This window comes from Castor canadensis, chromosome 7 (genome assembly GCF_047511655.1).
Source record: "Castor canadensis chromosome 7, mCasCan1.hap1v2, whole genome shotgun sequence".
NCBI lineage: Eukaryota > Metazoa > Chordata > Mammalia > Rodentia > Castoridae > Castor > Castor canadensis.
The window spans coordinates 100,967,604-100,989,736 of NC_133392.1; the positions used below are offsets into that span (position 1 = coordinate 100,967,604).

At 33.1% G+C, this 22,133-nt stretch overlaps 2 protein-coding genes across 3 annotated transcripts in view; one reads left to right on the plus strand and one right to left on the minus strand.

Annotated features, from left to right (window-relative positions):
• Nucleotides 1-469, minus strand: part of Tnni3k (TNNI3 interacting kinase) — a 316,805-nt gene extending 316,336 nt beyond the window's left edge. For both annotated transcript variants that reach the window (XM_074079755.1, XM_020156448.2), the window contains exon 1: nt 315-469. In XM_074079755.1, the coding sequence (XP_073935856.1) occupies nt 315-396 (82 nt within the window). In that variant the 5' untranslated portion in view covers nt 397-469. The remainder of the gene's footprint in view (nt 1-314) is intronic.
• A 35-nt stretch (nt 470-504) lies between these two features.
• Lrriq3 (leucine rich repeats and IQ motif containing 3) overlaps nt 505-22,133 on the plus strand; it is a 152,315-nt gene continuing 130,686 nt past the window's right edge. The window contains 3 exon segments of the mRNA XM_074079758.1: nt 505-676; nt 9,621-9,869; nt 10,590-10,913. Of these exon segments, the coding sequence (XP_073935859.1) occupies nt 9,621-9,869; nt 10,590-10,913 (573 nt within the window). The 5' untranslated portion in view covers nt 505-676.

Consider the following 22,133-nt stretch of genomic DNA (forward strand, 5'->3'; position numbering starts at 1 on the left):
GAATGATTTGCAAGGGTCAAAAAGCGATGTTCAGATCGTTTTAAATTTATTTAAAATAACTTCCATTAATGAGCTAACCAATGCAGAACTTAGACTTACAGCGTCACTGGTTAGACTAATAATTTTCTTCCTTCTTTGTTTTGAAGGAGACAGTGTCAGAACACAAAACTCAAAAGAAACATTGGCTCTGTCTGGGTCAGTGTCTCAGGCCTGCAGATAATAGCAGACAGGAAGTGACAGTGCAGCAAATCTCCAGGCACGTGAGGCTCCCTCCCTCTCCACTGCCCAGGAGACCTGGGTTCCTCCTTTGGTACCTCTTAGTTGTGAAAACCTCCGCAATTTTCGCTGAGTGGCTTCTTGCAGGGATACACCTGAAGGGGCCGTGGCGGCTGCCATCGCTCGGGGACCCTGCGCAGCGCAACGCGCATGCGCGCCGAAAGCGGCGCGTTTCTCAACCCGACCCCCTCCGCCCCGCCCCTTCCGTGCGTCACTCACGTAAGCACGCTCCCGAAAGGCTTTGTGGGCACAGGGAAAGTCGTGATGGGTTGAGCCAGGCCCTTGCACCGTTTCCCAGGCAACGGACTCTATAGCAGATGGCCACCTAGAGATCTGTCGAAGTGTGCAGGTTCTGGGCTGCTTTTTACAGCTCATAAGGCTTTGCAGCCTTGTTGACCCGGTGAGTGGTTGAGGTTGGGTGAGCAGGTGTCTGAACTAGCCCACTGAGAAGATGAAACCACAGCCTCGGTGTCAGCTTTCTCCCCAAAGGAGATTCGCTGTGACAGGAGGTCACACGAATAGAAGTTCCCACGAACTTCTTGTCACAAGATATGAAGTCTGAATATCCTGACATTATTTCATATATACAGATTAATCTAGAACACTCAGTATTATTCTTGGGGAAAACTCAGCCATATCAAATGTACTTTTTATTAGCTAATTATAAGCGCTTCTCTTGTTGAGCAACATGTTTTTAGTGAGCTATACAGATTATTCTCATCTTCACACAATTTCAGTTTAAGACATCTGAATCAGAGAGAGTAATGATTTAGAAAAGGATGACAATTAGTAAGTAACTGAAGATGTATGGAACATGTTTCAATCCCACTCAGAACTCGTTCTGCCAGGACATATGGTTTGATTTATTTGAAAAGTATCTTAAGTATCTTGATTAAGACTTTTAAAGTCTTAATCAAGAACATAGGCAGTCAAGGTCCTATAGACTTTTACTAGGCTTGTAAGTAAACGTAGTTTTTTTTCATTTAAGTCTTGACCTTGGAATTTAATCCTGTGAAACCATTTGCTAAAAAGGCAGATTACTGTTTCACAGTTTTATCACTTAAAACTTTTTTGTTAAAATATATCCCTGTGAATATTTATAAAATACAGATTTGACTGAAGTGAGAGTGAACAAAAGAGAAAGTAGGAAGAGAAGTCAGAGGAAAAAGGAATCTTAGAAAGGATTTTGGTTTTTTACTAGAGTGAAACAAAGCCATCCTAGGATTTTGATCTAACATGCCTCATGTTTAAAAGGATCACTCAGAAATTTGAGAATACATTTATAGTGGAGGAAAGGGCAAGGACAGAAACAGAAAGACTTGTTTGTAGGCTATTGCAAGAGTTGGTAAAGGTTTGGCTGAGATGATGTCAGTGGTGGTGGTGAGAAATTGCTCAGATTCTGGACATTTGGGAGGCAAAATTAGTAACATTTGTTGATCGAATGGCTGTGGAGTGTTAGAGAAAAGGAGGAGTCAAAGTTGACTGCCTGAGAATGGAGGGGGCATCAAATGAGATGAAAGCTAGTGATGGAGAAGCTTAGTAGGGTAATAGGGAGAATTGGTTTTGAACATGTAAAATAAGTATGGATGTGTATGTAGTGGAAACTTGTGTGTGTATGCATTTATGTGTAACTATGGAGTTATGGAGAGAGATCTGACTAAAAATGCAGTTTTGGAGCTCTTGGCATATTGATAGGATTAATTTTAAACTATGGAGATAGGTGGAGATCTCAGAGGAATAAAGGTCAATAGGGCCTGTATGTTTGGGTATAGAGCATTCTAAGAAGGCAAATAACGAATAAAAAAAGGTCATATAGTGTAAAGAACTGTAAGGGTGATATAATAGACTGTTACACAGAAATTTAAATAGAGCATTTCTTGGATCTATGAAGGGTGGCCATTGAAATGTGTATTATTTTTTCCCAATATGGCTACATTGCTCACATAAAATATGCTAGAAGTAAATATCCCACATTTCAGCTATGATTTTTGTTATACCATTTTTCTTTTTTCTCAAATTTTCATTAATTTTTATGTAAAAATTTATAATTATACTGCATACTGTCTGAGTGGTGGTAAATTTTCTTGGCAGTTATCATGCGAAATGTCTAGGAATTTTTAGTTTATGTTCCGTGTACTATAAAGCAAGGAGATATGATTGTTTAAACATTCCGAAGCTACCAGAATATTATTATTTTACTGGAGCATTTGCCACAGAGAATTTACTAGTTATTTGCTATAGTAGTATTTTAAAAAATAAAATGTACCAATCCAGCTAAGTGGTAAGCCCATTAATTCTGAAAAATCAAACAGTAGAAATGTGAGTCTTCTATTCCATACTTTAAAAAGGACATTGAGCAAATCATAATAACTTGAAAAAACAACATTCTGTGAAGGCATTTGGGTTATTCCCTCTTGGAAGAGAGGAGAGTAGCTGAAGAATTGTCAAAAGAGAAGAGTGAGAGATTTTTCAAAACAGCTTTATTGAGTTAAACTTTTATGCCATTAATTTCACCTGCTTTATATGAACAATTTAATGGTTTTCAGTAAGTTACTATGCTGCCATTGCCACAATCCATAGCTGAGTTTCCATCCTACCACAGTAAGATGCCTTCTTCCCATGTACAGCTAATGCCAATTAGCTTGTTTTTTTTAACCAGATTGGTATAGCCATAGTATGACTGCTGTGTAAAAGTTTTAGAGAAGTACAGTTTAATTTTTATCTTCTTCTTCATATAAAGTTGAAATCAAATGAAGGACCATACATTATGACATGGACTTCATGGTGCAAAACATGGCCAAACCATGCTAGGGATAGGGTTTTTCTTTATATATGTTTCATTGCTTCCTCCTCCTTATCTTCCTGACATGTGCCAAAAACTCATATTCTCTATTTACAATTACTTTTATTTGAATTCTTTTACTCAGATAGCTTGTACTCAATTTCTTTCTTTGTTTTTTTTCTGTATTGGTAGTACTGTGGTTTCAACTCAGGGCTTCATGATCACTAGGCAATCCGTTAGGTATTTTTCAGATAGGGTCTTGATTTTTGTCTCAGGCTGGCCTTAGACTAATATCATCCTACTCTGATCTCTGCTTCCTGAGAAGCTTGTATTATAGGCATGTATTATAATACCCAGCTCTCAACTGCCTTCTTAAACATTTTTTTCTCACTGTACCCTGTTCTCACTCCCCCTTCATTTCTGTAATGTAGGGAAAATACTTCACTCATTCCCTGCCTCCAGACTTCTATTCTACCTATTTTTGCTACTTTTAAAAAAAATAGAATATCCTGGTAGTATAATCATAAACTACTTTCTAGATATTAGCATGAGTTTTTATGGAGGGGATGGTTAATGGAAGTGGTTGAAGAATATCAGTTAGTAAAGCAGTATTTTATTAGTTTAGCTCAATGTTTTTTACTTTTAATAGAAACATATTTGTGGTCCAGCTTTAGAGGATCAAAAATATGTTGTATGACTGTTGACCCAAGACCATTTGGTCTAGAAGAGAAAAATATTTGCTGTGCTAAACTTTCCTTATTAAAAAGTTGTGATTTCCATGTAGATGTTTTTATGTGGATATTTTGATTAGTTTTGATTGTTTTATATCTACCTTCTGGCTCACCACCTTTTAATTTTGGGGGGAGTTATGCTTTTGAAGTCTACAAGTGTGAAATAAACATAAAGCTGAAAAATGGTGTCTCATGAAAGCATTTTTTTCTGAATATGATTTAGCTGCCTTCTAAATTTTAAAAAGCAAATACATTTAAAGCAAAAGAAATATGTCAAGAATATAAATGAATCCTGATTCCTTCCTCCAAATGACTTTTTATGTCATTTGAAAATGTGGAGAAATTTGCCATAAGAGTGTAATATTTCAAACTATCAGGGTTATTTATGTTAACTTACAAAACCTATTATATTAATGGTTATTTGCCAGACACATCTATAGTTCTGACTCTTATACTAAAACCTCCTTTCTTTAATTTTTATAAAACCTTTTGATGGATATAGCTCTGTGGTAGAATGCTTCCCTGATGTATCTGATGTCCTGAACATCACAGCACCACAAAAATAAACAAAAGATTTTTTTTTGTCTGTGGTATGAAATCATGGCAGTCCTTCATCAAAAAAAGATTGACTAAATATATTTTCTGTCCAAATAAAAAGAATCTTAAATATATAATTGCTTTATTTTTCTAATATAGGTGGGGTTAAATATGTTGCAGACGTCCTAAACTCAAAAAATTTTTCACTTTTTGATACTTTACATGCAAATACCTTAGTTGCTGCTTTGATAATTCTGGAGTCCAGTATACAGAATTTCATTTATTTAGCAATACCATGGGCAATGCTTATAAAATAAGTTACTTCCACAGAGATCATCAAATATAATACTATATTCAATGTATTTTTTTACTTAAAATAACAATGTGTTCATATTCCTATTACCTAAAAATTCTTGTGAATAAATATTAAGTCTGTAGATAATTGACATAATCAAGAACGCATTTCTTTGAAAATGTCTTTTTAATACTTACTATGTATCACATTTTGAAAAGAAATAAATATGTAGAATAAGTATTTTTCAATATGTAATTTAGATATTTGCTATTTTTAACCTTTTGTAGTTCCACTTCATGTGCATTTCACAAAATTTTTTAAATGGAATATTTGGGGCAAAGATAAGTCTGACATTTGATGTACTTTGTACTTTATAGGACATAATTTATAATAGTGTGATATGATGCATAACTTTAAACTCAATAGTTTAAACAATTCTCTCTTTTTTAAATTGAACATATTTGAAGCTGTATTTAGAGATCTAATGCTTTTTGTGACATGTTAAACTAAATTTGCCTTTTGAACCTCATGTATAATTAGTTGAACTTGATAATTTAAATACTTGCATGTGTATTTCACAGACTTAATTGTTAAACTTTCTACATCTAAATGGACTCCTCTTTACTGGCCATTTATAAAATTGGCAGTACTTGGTAAGCAGGTTTTTAACTAGGCAGAGGAGAAAATATCATTGCAATGGTTTTCAGTCTTCCACGGTTTGCAGTAGAATCACCTTGACCCATAGTTGCAGCAGTATGATTCAGAGGTATGCTGTGGGGCCCGTGTTATTCTAGTTTTTATGAGTCAAGCATGTAGAAAATCTGGCTACCTTATTATAGACACACACATACATAGATGATATGGAGTCCAGGACAAGAGGGAGAGGTCCTAAGATAGCATGGAGGAAAGGCTTATTCACTCTAGCATCACAGCTACACCTTACCTCCTAGGTGTCCTTGACAGAGTATCAAACATGTCAATGAACCACTTTAGATGTGCCAGTTCAGTTGAGGTTCATGAGGCTGAATCTTCAGCCAACATCAGAAGATCTCACCTCAACTGAGTGTAACCATAGAATTTTGAGAGATTGTAAAATGGTGGTTGTTTCGAGTCAGCGGATTTTAGAGTGATTTGTTACATGGCTTAAATAGCTGACAATGCACCATGTTTTTTAAGAAATTGAATATTGGTTTTGGAGAATTCCAAATGAAGAAACTCAAGGAATTTCTAAGTGAAAGAAACTTGTAATTTGTACTTAGAAGTTCTTTATATGGTCCTTCTTCCAAATTTTCTGTTTCTCTGAGGAAAGAGAAAAACTGTAAGATACATCCAGGAAACTGATGGTTATTGAAATCTGACTTAGTTGTAGGTTTGATGTTGAAATTTGAAAACAAAATAACTTTAAGATAAAGCAGTTTCCTCTCCTCAGGGTACATATAGTTTAGTGGGAAAAAGGACCTTTAAATTAATTAAATTGAAGATTTGTGCATGGCACAGAAATGTAAGTAATGAGTAAGCCTCAGCTAGGCAATGATTTGCCAGACCGTAATAACATAAAATTAAAATGGCTGGAGATGATCAAAAAAGAACAAAAATCCTTTTCTGAGCCTTAGAGAATTTTGTTGACAGAGGTGAATTTCCACATAGACATTGTTAGGAACAAATTCATAAGAAGGAACCACAGTTTTTTAGAATATAACAGTGTCTTGAAAAGTTTGAGAAATATCAGGTTGTTTAGTTTGCCTCTTGACCTTGGACATTACAATATATTTAGAAAATTTATAACCTATATCAGTTTCCAGTTATTGGACTTGATAAAAGGCCAATCCAATTTTCTTTCCATTTAATACTGGTTTGGTCTAACTGAACCTGTGTTCCCAATTTGCAAATCTATTCTGCACTCAAGTAAAAATCTCTTTACTTTTATATTAACCTTATTTATGATTTATTGGTTTGAGGAAAGTTACATCAAGAGAGAAAAATGTGACATTCTGAGAGAGGAATTTAGCACCTTTCATTAAGCATCAACATTGTTAACTTTAAGAATTTTAATTACTGAACTAAATAAAAATTGCTATTTCAGTACTGCCTATTTTTCCTTACCAACAATTCAGTTTTTTCCATGAAAATCACTATAAAACATTTTTAAGAATTGGGTAACTTAGAGATTTTCTTTTTTTAAAACTTTAATTTGTCAGGACATGTAAGTCTCCTTAATCACTGTTGTATTTATTTCTTATACATTTTTTCCTCATAATAGACATGTTTTGGTTAAATCTAAAAAGTAGGTAGCTGTACAAAATGGAAAGAAAGAGCACTGAATTAAGTAATATGAAGATTATCTCAAATTTAGATTTAATAATAGGCCAAAAATTTTGTAAGAATAAGGTTTTTACAAAATTTTTGGCCTATTATAGCATGTTTTTATTCAAGCTGAAAAATGGTTGTACAAGATGCAAATATAGACATTGAATTAAGTATTAACATGAAAATTTCCTTAAATTTGTATTTGTATGACTTGATACTTCTTTTCTTCCTCAGACTTTATGTCTTAATGGAAAGAAGCTTTTAAATGAGGCAAGAATGCCAATAAAGTTAATTTCCTTACGATATATTAGCTTGTTTTATATAGAAAAATTGAACATATTTCTATATGATAGAGAGAGAGTACAATATTATGAGATGGATTAAAACAGTATCAGTTAAACTTTACAAGGACAACAAGGTTAGTCATTTAATTTCTACATTTGAATGTTTCACATAAGTACAGAACTTTGTTTTGTAAAATTGTATGAGATCAGGAAGGAAATATAAAAAAAATTGCATTTTTGAATACTAGTAGCAGATCATTGAATTATTCAGATGACATACAGATATCATTAATCCATAAAATTTAGTGAATTGATGAAAATTGTATTAATTGCTATGCTGCAATATTAACAATATAAAACCACACACAAGCCATTTGGGATAAAATAAAATTTAAAATATCATTGATTTCTGATTGATGAATCTACAGACATTAATAACTATACTTAATTAATAGCACTGTTTAGAATGACTAGAAGTTGATGCTTGGATTGTATCTTTTACAAATGTATTTCAAAATAGACTAAGATGGAATAATCAGTCTAAGGAAAATGCTTTGAAATAACAGACATATGTAGTTATATGAATATAGTTGTGTAATTTTACATATACATATATGTAATTTGAATACTGATGTAGTGATAAAAATTATAAAGTCACTTTCAAGTGTGGAATCTCTCATGCTCTGTGTGGATGGGTGTTGATTTTCCAAAGGTTTTGTTAGGAATTTACAAGTTGAAAAAAAAGGAAAATTAAGAAATTGAAAAGGCACGTCAGCCTGGTCAAAAATATTTGCTTAACACATAGCTGATAATGGAATGATATCCAAAATTGTGTGAGATACTCAAACTCAACAATAAAAAAGCAACTCCATTACAAAATAGACAAAAGATCTGAGCAGACACCTGACCAAAGATATACATATGGCAAGTAAGGCTATAGAAAGATGTTCAACATTGAATGTCATTAGAGATTGCAAATTAAAACAATGAGATACCATTATCCATCTATTAGTATGGCCAGAATCCAAAATACTGACACTTATCCAATACTGGTGAGTATGTGAGCCATGATCCCTGGTATTTATTGCTGATGAAAATGAAAAATGGTGCCACCACTTTAGAAGACAGTGTGGCAATTTCTCACAAAATAAATCATAGTACATGATCCAAGGCTCCTTGATATTTACCAAAATAAATTGAAAACTAATGTACACACTAATGTACACAAATGCTTGCAACAACTTTATTCATCATTTAGTCTTGGCTAGACTATAAAAAAGTAGCCAATGTCTTAACATTTTACGAGTTTATCTGGATTTTCACCTTTATTCTCATTTGAATTTTGTTGATTTAATTTATCTGCACAACATAGAAATTGATTCTTTCAATGCGGAAGGTAGTTAATCTTGCAGGAAACCACCAGATAGACCATTTATGCTTATACATTCTCTTCTAAACTATCAGTAACTGACTTGCTTTTATGAAAACAAGTTACCCAACATAAGGAAAAAATTTATACACACACACACACACACACACATATATTTGGGAGATGCTACATAAAATTATAAATAAAGCATTGATCTAAAAATTTTAGAGTAAGTAGTCAAACTTAGAAGCATTAACAATTCTAAGTCTTAATTGCCTAATTGAATGGAGCATAAAAATGGATAATGTGATGGCAAATTGTCTCTTTAAGAACAAATTCAGACTGGGCATATTACATGGAAGGCATAGATAGAAGGATTGCAGTCTCAGTTCAGCCCCAGGAAAAAGGAAAATCTTATCTGTAAAATAAATTTAAAGTCTAGGGATGGGGCTCAAGTTGCAGAGCACCTACCAAGCAAGTGGCAGGTCCTGAGTTCAAATACCAGTACTGCCAAAAAGCAAAAAAAGAAGAGAGAGAAATATTACACCAAATGAAGGCCTGTATTTCATCTGAACTTTGCAAGGCTGCATTTTTCATCCTCTTCCACTAGGATTATCATTCTCCTAACTTATTAATTATTTAGTGTATTTTAAAATACTTAACAGTATCTTTATACTAAAATTTATACTATGTTGAAGTATAGTTTTCTTTTTGTTTCTTGATTTGTTGTTAGTTATCTTGTCTAGAAGTTATATCTTTATGAATTTCATGTTTTCTATCCTATGAGAAAAGGAAGATTTTTCTTCCTCTCGATGAATAGTTTATTGATGAGGGTAGTGATACATTTTTTTTGTGATACATTTTTTAATAGTAGTTGTATAAATGTTAGATACTAAGATATTTTAGCAATGAAAGATTCTGTGGGAATTAAGGTATTCCTTTTTTAATTTTAATTTTCTACTCATTTCACTATCTCTTAGCAAATATTTTGTTTTATATAAGTTGAAAAAATTTACAAACAATTTTCCCTCTTTGCTAGATGTTTCATGGCACAATCATAAAAGAGCTAACTAGTCATGAAGAATGGAGTCACTACAATGAAAATACAAAAGAAGATCAAAAAGATTTTGTTTTTGTGAAATTCAATGGACTTCACTTAAAATCTATGGAAAATTTGCAATCTTGCATCTCTCTTAGAGTATGCATTTTCTCAAACAATTTCATCACAGATATTTATCCACTTCAAAGTTGTTTAAAATTAGTCAAACTTGATCTCCATGGAAATCAGGTAAGCAATAACCATTGTTGAATATAAATTAAATTTATATATAATAAACACCTATCCAATTATTATTCCCAGATAGTCTTTTGTCTATTGTATAAACAAAAGTTAAAAATGAACTAAAATGTAAAATGTGAATAAACAAAATATATTTGATACACTGTAAGAACATTTGTAAGTACTGCAATGTATCCACAGTCAGCACAACAATTAAAAAAGTAAACAAAAAAATTAAAATAAAAATACATAGAAAAAGCCTGATTTGCTATATTTTACTTTGCAAGTCCACAGTCTGGATTAATAATACTTCTTGACTCCTTAATTTATTCATTTATCTCAGTATTGTGCTTTGAACTCAGGGCTGTGTTTGGCAGGCAATCACCCTACCATTGAGCTACTACGCTCCTTGCTCCTTAATTCTTTTTTATGTAAGGAAAGATTTTTAGTAAAGTTTAAGAGTTAGCCTATTATCACAGAATTTCATTAAGCAAAATATACATGTTTATGCATTTCATTATACTACTAATAATAGCTTATTCCAAATGTCCAGTGTAGTAGGTTTTTCTCCCATTCATGATTTGGATAATTGGAAACAGTCTTTGTGATTATTAATTAAGAAGTTTCCATTTGGGAGATACTGAGTTTTAGGAGGTGTTTATGTTTTACTATTTTCCATGAAATTTGCATAAAAGTAATATTTATGGTAAAATATTTCTAATATTTCAGATAAAGAGTCTACCAGATGCCAAATTTTGGAGTGGACTAAAGAATCTAAAACTCCTCTATCTTCATGACAATGGGTTTTCAAAGTTAAAGAATATGTGTGTATTATCTGCCTGTCCAAACCTCATTGCCCTCACTGTGTTTGATTGTCCAGTAAGCCTTAAAACAGGATATAGACACGTTCTGGTTAACAGTATATGGCCTCTCAAAGCACTAGATCATCATGTGATTTCTGATGAAGAAATAGTGCAGAACTGGCATCTTCCTGAACGATTCGCAACATATAACCACCGACTTTTCTTTAATTTCTGTCCTGCATTGAGAAAGGTAATTTGCATCTTTGGGGTTTTATTTAAAATAAATTTATAGTAGCAAAATTTTAGCTTCTAAATTTTATACTTAATTATAGAAATTGTTTAATAGGTTTGCATTCTGTATATAAAATACTATGAATCAGTTAATATTTTAGTAATGGCTTTATACCTAAAAAATTATAAATGCTTCTGTGTCTCTTTTATAAAAAAATGTTGAGTCAAAACCCATTAAGTTGTAGAGAAATATATTTTTGCTATATTAAAATTATTTAATTTTTTTACTTTTCATAAGGATGTTAATCATTACTACATTAATGATTTCGTAGGATCAGTTTAAAATTTTTTCATTTTTGGTAATTATGGTTTAAAAATAAAAAAGACAGTGTTTAAGTCTAGTGTCTTAACCTGAACCCTAAAAAAATTTCATTTAGGTATTCCACTGGCAAGATATGGTGTAATCAAAGGTGGAAACCTAAGTGATCTCTTTAATGACAATAAAATGGCTGAGGAATAGGTGCTCATTTATGGAAGTAATGAAGAGTTGGGAAAAAGTAAAGAATTGGGAAGCAGTGTGAGTGATGTACAGAGAGTTTACTTTTCTTAATGATTTCAATGAAGATCAGTTGAAGTTATTTGTGTAGGAAATATTTGAGTATGTCATCCTATGTGCTTTATGATATTACAGATGATATTACTAAAGTTTTTCAAAAAAAATTGGTTAAATATTTTGCCAGCAGTTGAAGCGGGGAGGAAGAAAGACAAATGAGAACAAGAAAGATCAATTGCTGGAGACCAGAAATGATGTGATTGTACAGGCAGGCAGTAGTCAAAGAAGACTGTAAAAAGTAGAGGACAGACACATAGTCAGTAAAAGCCATTGCAGTAAGCACTTTATATGGTTTATTTCTTCATTCTTTCACCAAATACATGCTTTTTCTGACCCATTTTGGTTTTTTTGGCAGTACTGGGATTTGAACTCAGGAACTCATGCTTGGTAGGTAGGTGCTCTACCACTTGAGCTACTCCACCAGCAGCTTTTTCACTTAATATGTAAATGAAATGTTTCTGGATTTTTGGAGACTTAGTAGTAGATAATATGAACAAATTTTCTACCCTCATCTAAGATCAGTGGAAAGGCACAGGATATAAGTAGATAGGCTGAAAAAGATAAAACAAAAAACAAAATAGCCATAGAATTTCAGATAATAACAAAAGAAAAGAAGGCACTACCACAGGTTGAAAGGGGTGGAGATTTTGGACTATATTAGGTTGGGTGTATGGGGAAGGCCTTTCTGAAAAACTTATATACTCTTATCTCCTTTGATATGGAAACACATTACTCTCACTTCACAGAAGAAAATAAAGCACAATGAAGTTTACGAACTAATCCAATATTAGACAAACAGTGAGTCATGAAGCTCAGACTTCAACAACTTTGAGTTTCATGGTCCTTCAATCAACATTCTATCACAAATGACAGTGCAAAGATCTAATGTGATATTGTAAATTGATTGAATGTGGAAAGAGGAAAATAATAAGTAAGAAAATATACCTCTAATATTTTGAACCTGGGTAACTGGCACAAAAATGTAACTTAGTGGAAAGGGAAACATTTAACAGGTTTTAGTAGAAATATGAATGTGGTCCTACTCTTTTAATATTGAACTAGGCATTGGAATGAAGAAGTAAATTAAAAAGTAGTATTCTGGCTTGAGGTGTAAATCCAGCAATCATTTGTTCGAAGTCAAAGTTGAAGACAAACTCTCTTAGAAAAGTACAGGCGTTAATAAAAACTGAGTGCTAAGGACAGACCCTTAAGGCATAGTCCCATTTTTGTGTGTAGAAAGCATTGGAGCCAACAAGGGTAAAAAGGAATTGATCCTGGGAAGTGGGAGGAAAAACAAAGCCATGGCTATTATTATCACTTAGGTTAAGAGGAAAAAAGTGACTAAAGATGAAGATGGTTTCTAAAGGGTCAAAGAAAATTAGCACTGAGACAAAAGTATATTGAAAGGCTTTTTGGTGGTGAAGCTTCATTTCATCTTGGAATTTCAAAAGCTTCCAGGTGCTGAATATAAATTGTAATGGGATAGCATGTGATTGTCAATTATAGAACATTTTCTCAGAATATCTTGGAAAGAGGAAAGATAAAGTCTTAATTGTAGGAAATAGAACAAATGAAAGAATTTTTTTAAATGAATGATAACTAACAATATACTTTTTAAGCAGAGGAAGCAATTTTGATTTAAAAGCAAAAAAGTCAGATGTGGTGGTACATGCTTTTAATCCCAGCTACTCTGGAGGGAGAAATTGGGAAGACTTGACTTAAAAGCCAGTTTGGGCAAAAAGCTAGTGAAATCACATCAAAATAAATAATTCCATCATGGTTTTCAAAGACTTTAATTCTAGCTCCAAGGGAGGCTATAGGTAGGAGGATTGCAGTCATAGGCCCATCTGTGCAAAAAATGCAAGACTCTATCTGAAAAATAACTAAAGCAGAAAAGGGCTAGAGGCTTGGCTCAAGTGGTAGAGTGCCTGGCTACTAAGTAATAAAAACAAAATGGACTGAAAATTTCAGAAATATGTGAATAATTGAAGAAGAGCATTGTGGAGAAGGTATAATGGAAGATCACACAGAGTTAGCCTTGAAGAGATAAAATTACACCAAATGCTGAGAGAAATTTTATGAATAGAGATTTAAGGATGTCTATTTGAGTAACATTTTTTAATTTACCTGTAAATTTTGATTTGTTGCTATTGCTGTGAAAATATTCTTTGATAATTGAAGGATTTTTTTTTTTTTTTTTTTTTTTGCAGTGCTGGGCTGCTGGGGATTGAACTCAGGGCTTTGTGCTACTAGGCAAGCACTCCACCACTTGCACCACACCCTCTGTCCTGCTTTTTGTTTGTTTTTCAGGTTGAGTCTTAAGCTTTTGCCTATGCTGGCCTCAGACTGCTGTCCTTCTACCTCTGCTTCACAAGTAGTTGGAATTATAGACACGAACCAGCATACCTGGTTTACTTTTTAGTATATATAGGGTCTTACTAACCTTTTCTCCAGGCTGGACTCAAATCATGATTCTCCCTTCTCTGCCTACCATGTATCTGGCTTTACAGGTGTACAACACCATGCCCAGATGATCAAACTCTTGAACAGGAATAAATGTGAATCTGTGGGGATAAATATTGATTTACTAATATTTGAAATATATTTCAGAATATTTTATTGTTATTAATGAGCTTAAGAACATTATGAAAACTGAAAATAATAGTGAACCTTATAAAAATACAAAAAATTATTACTTTAAGTATTATCATTTTTATTAAGAGAGTATAGATATAGAAATGAAAAAATTATATGTTTATTCTAAAAGAAATAAATCTAGTAGTGTAATGAAAGTCTGTGCCCTACCACACAGTAAAAATATCCAGAAGGATCTTTTTTTGTCCTCCATGGTGACAAAAATGATTTATAGACATTTTGTGAGAAAAGAAAAAAATGGGTTCTACTTTATTATATGAAATCAAGTAATTTTAGAAATTTGAAGCGCTTATTTATCTATAAGCTTATAATGGGGATTGAACTAGAGCCTCATACTTGCTAGGCAGGTGCTCTAACACTTGAGCCACTCCACCTGTGAGATTTTTTGAGATAGGGTCTTGTGAACTATTTGCATGGGACTGCCTTCGAACCATAATCCTCCTAATCTCTGCCTCCTGAATAGCTAGAATTACGGGCATGAGCCATGGTGTCCTGATTGTCTGTGTAATCTTTGTAAATATGTAGGTGATCTGGCAAGGAGCAATGTTATCAGATGGAATTGCATTAGTTTACATGTGAAAAACAGCAACTAATCAAAGATTTTATTTTCATTGTATAACAGAAATTTCAGAGATAGACAGTACTTCGGATACATTGTGGCATTTACAAAAGTTCTTATTTCAAATATATCATACTTGAATTCACCCCTTCCCCCATTCTTCTTTATCCTCCATTTACATTTTTCCATTTACATACATGTGTACACAGTATTGGCACTATATTCACCCTCCCACACCTTTTCCCCACCTTCTCCCCACTGATACTGCTACACGCTACACAGGGAGTTTCCTTGTGACATTTCCATATATATATATAGTCTAAATTGGTTCATCTCTATTTTTCATCATTCTACCTTACTCTCCTTCTTATGGTTGTTTCAACAGGTTTAACAATTCTGTATTAATTCTTGTATAGAGAGTATATCAACCATATTTACCTTTCTAACTTCCTTCTTTAACCTCCCCCCCCCACCCCGCCCCATATGTGACCTCCCTTTAACAGGTCTATATTCCACATATGAGAGAAAGCACTTGACTTTTGGCCTTCTGAACCTGGCTAACTTCACTTAAGATGATGTTCTTCAGTACCATCCCATTTACCTGCGATGACAAAATTTCATTCTTCTTTGTGGCTGAGTAAAATTCCATTGTATGTAAATACCGCATTTTCTTAATCCATTCATCAGTAGTGGGGCATCTTGGCTGTTTCCATAGCTTGGCTATTGTGAATAGCCTTGCAGTGAACATGGGTGTGCAGGTGCCTTTATTATAACCTGACTTACATTCCTTTGGGTATATCCCTAGGAGTGGAAATGCTGGCTCATATGGCAGTTCTACTTTTAGTTTTTTGAGGAACCTGCAAACTGTTTTCCTTAGTGGTTGGATTAATTTACATTCCCACCACCAATGTATGAGGGTACCTTTTTTCTCCACCTCCATGCTAACATTTGTTTTTGTTTGTTTTCTCATCTTATTCCTAAAAGACTTGAAAAACTCCACCAAAAACTCCTACACACCATAATCAGCTTCAGTAAAGCAGCAGGATACAAAATCACTTTACAAAAATCAGTAGCCGTTCTATACATTAACAATGAACAGACTGAGAAATAATATAGGGAAATAATTCCATTTATAATTGCCTCATAAACAAAATGAAATGCCTAAGAATAAACTAAACAAAGGATGTGAAAAATCTCTACAATGGAAACTATAAACCATTGAAGAAAGAAATTGAAAAAGTGTACCAAAGATGGAAAGATCTCCCATGCTCATGGATTGGTGGAATCGATATCATGAAAATGGCTATATTACCAAAAGCAATCTATATGTTCAATGTAATTCCCATCAAAATCCCAAAGACATTCATCACAGAGATTGAAAAATCACCACTAGAGTTCATTTGGAAGCACAAAGGTTGCAAAATAGCCAAGGCAAAATTAAGCAAAAAAGAACAACACTGGAGGTATCACAATACCTGACTTTAAACTATACTACAGAGCCATACCAATAAAAATAGCATGATACCAGCACAAAAAACAGATATGAAGAGCAGTGGGAGAGAGTAGAAGACCCAGATATGAATCTATGCAGCTATGCCCACCTGATTTTTGACAAAGGCACCCAATACATATGATGGAGAAAGACAGCCTCTACAACAATTGATACTGTACAAGTATCAACTCAAAGTGGATTAAAGACATTAATATAAGACCTGAAACTTTGAAGTTCATACTGGAAAGAACAAGGATACATTGGAATTAATAGGCATAGGCAATGACTTCCTAAATAGAACTCAGAAGGCTCAGCAACTAAGAAAGGATTAACAGATGGGACTACATGAAATTAAAATGCTTCTGCGTAACAAAAGAAATGGTCTCTAAATTGAAGAGGCTGCTTACAGAATGGGACAAGGGATTAATTACCAGAATATACAGGGAGCTTATAAAACTAAACTTCCCAAAAATCAATAACCCAATGAAGAAATGGGCAAATCATCTGAACAGAGCTTTTTCAATGGAAGAAGTCCAAATGGCTAAAAAAAAAAATGAAGAAATGCCCAGCATCCCTGGCCATAAAGGAAATGCAAATCAAAACCAAATTAAGATTCCACTTCATTCCTGTTAGAATGGCTACTATGACAAAGAAAAGCTTCTTTACAAAAGGCATATGCTTAGGGCAGTATGAGGTGGAATTATGGGATCAAAAACCACATGTCAGCTAAGCCTGTCTATTTTGTATTAAGAAAATGATAGCTCTTGCAAATCTTTTATCTAATGGGTTTCTACTAGTATAAGTGACTCACATGGTTACCAATACACACAGTGAATCCTGTTGTGGTCAGTATTTTTAATTGAAGACATTACTTCTTAAACAAAGCCAGTATCAAGAAAGGATATGAGTTCATTGAAGGCAGTTCATTTTTTTCAATGAAAAAAATTGATAATGCAATACAGGGAATGTAATTCAAGTACTTGATATCCCTTTTTCCTTATTTTCAATGTAAATGTCAAAATAAATGTAAGAATGCATATATAAGTTACCCAGTAAATTGTTAGGGGTTTTATTTTTGAGACTAGTTTTGCTAGGTTGCCCAAGCTGGTCCCTAATTTAGACTCAACTGATCCTCATGATTTAGTCTCTCCAATAGCTGGGATTATAGGTGTGTGCCAGTTTGGCTGGCCTAAATAAAAATATGTAGATGTGAATTCATAATCACCTTAATAATTTAATGTGCATTGAATAATATTTTAAAATTTTGAATGTTTTTATTTTTCCCAAATAGAGATTAAAAATGTAGTCTATATGAAACACACAAAAAATAAGAAAAACTGTCAAAAGTTAGAATATGTTTATAAAAATTATTATAATTTTCCAAATGTAAAATGTAGATGTAATTTAAATTGTGAAAGTAAATACATTAATTTATTATAAGTTACTATTAAAGCCAAAATCAAGATAATTATTAACAAAATTGAGTCCAAGTCCAAAATTAATGCATAAAAAGTAAATGTAAAATACTAAACAAGTATTTATGAAGTAAAATAAAACAGAAGCCTCAAACAATGTGGAATTCTGCATGCAAAGCAATCAATGGAATAAAGAGGATCTCAACTGATGTGAAAGGCAGTAGTCAAAGTGAAGGTATTTTAATTCTGACCATCAACATAAAAATAGTATTGTGCAGAAAATATACTAGGAATACTTTTGTGAATATAAGCATAAATTGTTAGTAAAATTATGAGAGGGAGAACATATATTTTATCTCAATAAATTATGTTGTTATAAATATATATGGGCTGTGCCTGGTGGTACATACCCATACTCCCAGAAACTCAAAAGGCATAGGTAGAAGGATTGCAGCCCCAGGTTGGCCCTGGGCAAAAAGTGTGAGGTCATATCTATAAAAAAAGGAGAAAAGGTCTGGGGTTATATGAGGCCATGTGTTTATACCCCAGTACTACCAAAAAAACCAAAAAAAATCTAAGCAGTCCTCTTACCTGTAGGAGGATGTAGCAGATATTCCTTTAGCTAAGAATGAGTAAATTCCTCGGACAGTATATACATTATATAATTACATAGTAATACATTATATATCTTACATATAACATATTATATATATATATATATATATATATATATATATATATATAATATATATATATATAGTACACTATATAAATTCCCTGACATTAAATACAACACCCCCCTCAAAAACACTGGAAGGCTTTGAAAGACAAAGAACAGATAGACTGGCTGGGACAACTGGACTCTGAGGTATGATGCAGTGGTGTGTCCCCTGTTTCAATGGCTTTGTCATTTCTGCATCTGAGATCTGAAGCTGAAAAAGTGCATGAGCATGAAATGACAAAGGTTTTAAAACAAACAATGGACTAAACAAACAAACAGAAGCCCGCTCGCTTTATACAAGTTAGGGAAAGGGCCAACCTAGGAAGATGGACAATTCTTACACAATAGCTACTCTAGTTGATCCTAGGCTTCAGAAAAACACTGTGGTCCATATCTCATCAATGTCAACAAAAGCTGAGAGGAAAGCTTAGACTTTTATCTTTTTGAGGCTCAACTGTGTCAGAGAATACCTAATAGAGAACCTGGACTTTCTTCCCTCTTGGTCAGTAATAAGTCTTACTTTATCCAACAATAGTACAGCTACTCAGTGGCTTCTTCACTGAGATGGTGTCAAATGAGACCTAATGGAGATCAGGACTTTTACCTTTGTCCACTGGAAACAAAGCATCCCCAATCTGTTAACAAGAAAGCCCACATGGGAGCTATAACTCCCAACCTGACAATATAAACAACAGAGAAAATACAGTAAAAATGAAGCAACAGAGCTCCAGAGATGCAAAACAAAAAGTCTAACATTTGTCTCATCAGGGTATAAAAAAGAAGATTGAGCACAGGGCCGAAGAAGTACTTGAATATGAATTAATGGCTGAAATCATCCCATATCTTATAAGAGATTATTTCACAGATTCAAGAAGCTAAGAGAACAGGGTGCAACAACAACAAAAATCCTAATGGTTGAAATTGCCCAAATCTGAGGAAGAAATGGGCAACTTGATTTATGATGCCTTAAGATCTGAAAATAGATTGAATACAATAAGGTCCTATAATTAAATTGTCCAAAATCAAAGAGAGTTTTGAAAGTCACAATAGAAAAAACTTTTCATCAAGTACAAGCATATCCTCAAAAAGCTATTATCAGACTTCTCAGGAGAAAACTTGCAGAGTAGGAGAAAGTGGAATGATACCTGTCAAGTACTGAATGAAAATAACACAATCAAACACACTATGATTAATAATCATAGTATTCTATGATTATTCTGTTCTTCAAGAATGAAGGAGAAAGCTGGGTGCAATTGCTTGTGTCTGTAGTCCCTACTGTTTGGGAATCTGAGGCAGAAAGTTCACTTGAGCCCAGCATTCTAAGGCCAGTCTGGACAATTGTCTCAAATAAAGAAATAAACAAATATGTAAATATCTACATACTTAAAATTGCTAAATGGGAGATAAAGATATTCCCAGATAAATAAAAACTGAGAGTTTGCAAGCACTAGTCCTGCCTTAAAAGAGTGTTGATAGGAGCTTCTTATGGTGAAACAAATATTGTAATATAAGAAAATATATTTGCAAAATTTGTTAATGTACATGTAAATTGAAAGTAAAGTATGACTTCAATAACATACAGTAAGAGTGAGGACAGGAAAAATGTAGAGATTTCATATGCAATTGGAGTTAATTTGTTATCAGCTTTTTAAAAAAATCCATTTTTTAAATGGATATTTATATGAGGTTTGATGCAAACCTCATGGTAACCACAAAGAAAAAAAATAGTAAATGCACAAACAATAAAGAGGAAAGAATCAATAAATATCACAACAAAAACCATCAAACCATAAAGAAACACATCAAGAAAGGAGAGAAACAATAAAACTATGAGTTAAAAAACAACAAAAGGGAAACAGTAACCCCTTACTATTGACAGTTATTTTAAATGTAAATGGATTAAAGTCAGCAATAAAATGATATGGATTAGCTGAATGGATTAAAAAAAATAAGACCCAATTATAAGCTTTCAAAAAAAGTATGGGAAAACATATTCCTTGCAAAGTGTAACAAAAACAACAAAAAAAGAGTAGAGGTGGCTTTTAATCAGACAAAATAGACTTTAGCTTAAAAACTCTTATGAGAGACAAGGTCAAGTAAAGATAAAGGGTCAACAGAAAAACAATAATAATCCAACCTCAAAGTATCTAAAAGTTTATAAGAAAATAAACAATACAATAATTAGAAAACTTCAAAACTCCATTTTCAACTATAGTAAATCATGCAGACAGAAAATCAATAAGGAAAATTAGAATTGAACTACACTATGGAATAAATATACCTAACAGACACATACAGAATATTTCACTAAGTACCAATGAATACATACTCTTTAAAAGCACACACAAAACATTCTTTAGAATTGATCATATGCTATGTCTTGAAACAAATTGTAGCAAATTTTAGAATAAAACCATTCCAGCTATATTTTCCAAACACAATAGAATGGCATTAGAAATCAGTAGCAAAAGGAAATCATGAACACTCAAAAATACATAGAAATTAAACTCAAACTCTTGAATAAGCATTGTGTCAAAGAAGAAGTAAGAAGAAAAACTAGAAAACATTTTGTGACAACTGAAAACAAAAACACAACCTGGCAAAACTTGTGGAATACAGTGGAAGTACCACTAAAAGCGAAGTTTAGATTGATAAACACCTATACTTAGATAAAAGAAAGATCTCAAATAAAAACCTAACCTTACATCTGAATGAACTAGAAAAAGAACACATCAAGCCCAAAGTTAGCAGAAGGAAGGAAATAATAATCAGAGTAGAAATAATGAAGTGAAGAACAGAAAAATCAGTAAAACTGAGTTGGATTTCTAAAAGACAAAATTGATTAATTCTTAGCTTGACTGAATAAAAGGGTCACATTTGCTGGTGGAATGGCTCAGGTGGTAGAGTGACTGCCTAGCAAGCGTTAAGCCCTGAGTTCAAACTCCAGTGCTGCCAAGAAGAAAAAGTCATGAATAAAATTAAAAAGGACACAAAAGACATTTCACAAATGCCACAGAGCAAGAGTCACAGAGACATGTGACCCTACCCAGTAGTTGGGAGGTTGAGAAGGGAAGAATGAAAGTTCTACATTCTCAAGAAAGTTTAAAAGTTTTAAGTCATTTGAAAAATCTTTTCTGCTATAAAATAGAAATAAATAATGAGCAATTTTGAAAATTCACAAATGTGCAGTAAGTTACATGGTATGTTTCTGAACAACAAGCGGGGCAAAGGAGAAATCAAAAGGAAAATTTATACAAAATATTTCTTTGAGACAAGGTCTCACCATGTGGCCCAGGCTGGCCTCAAATACTCAATCTTCCTGTCTTTACTTCCCAGAAAGCAGGGATTGCAGGTGTGATCACCATGCCCAGTTAACAAGTTATCTTGAGACAGATGACAATAGAAAGACAGCACACCAAAACCTACAGAATGCAGAAAAATCATTTGTGAGAGCAATAAATGTCCATGTAAAAAATGAGGAAACTCTTAAATAAATTGCCTAATATGACACTAGATAAAGGGAGCTAGATAAAGAACAAACTAAAGACAAAGTTAGAAAAAGTAAGGAAATAGCAAAGATGAGAACAATAATAGAGAAGAGAAACACCATAGAAAAAGTCAGTACAGCTGAGTTTGTCTTTGAAAAGAATAAATAAAATCTCAAACATAAAATCAGAAATCAAAGTACAGATATTACAACAGAATCCCCAGATATAAAACTGTACATAAGGGAGTGTTATGAATAATTATATGCCAAAAAACCTGGTAATGTAGAGGATGTGTA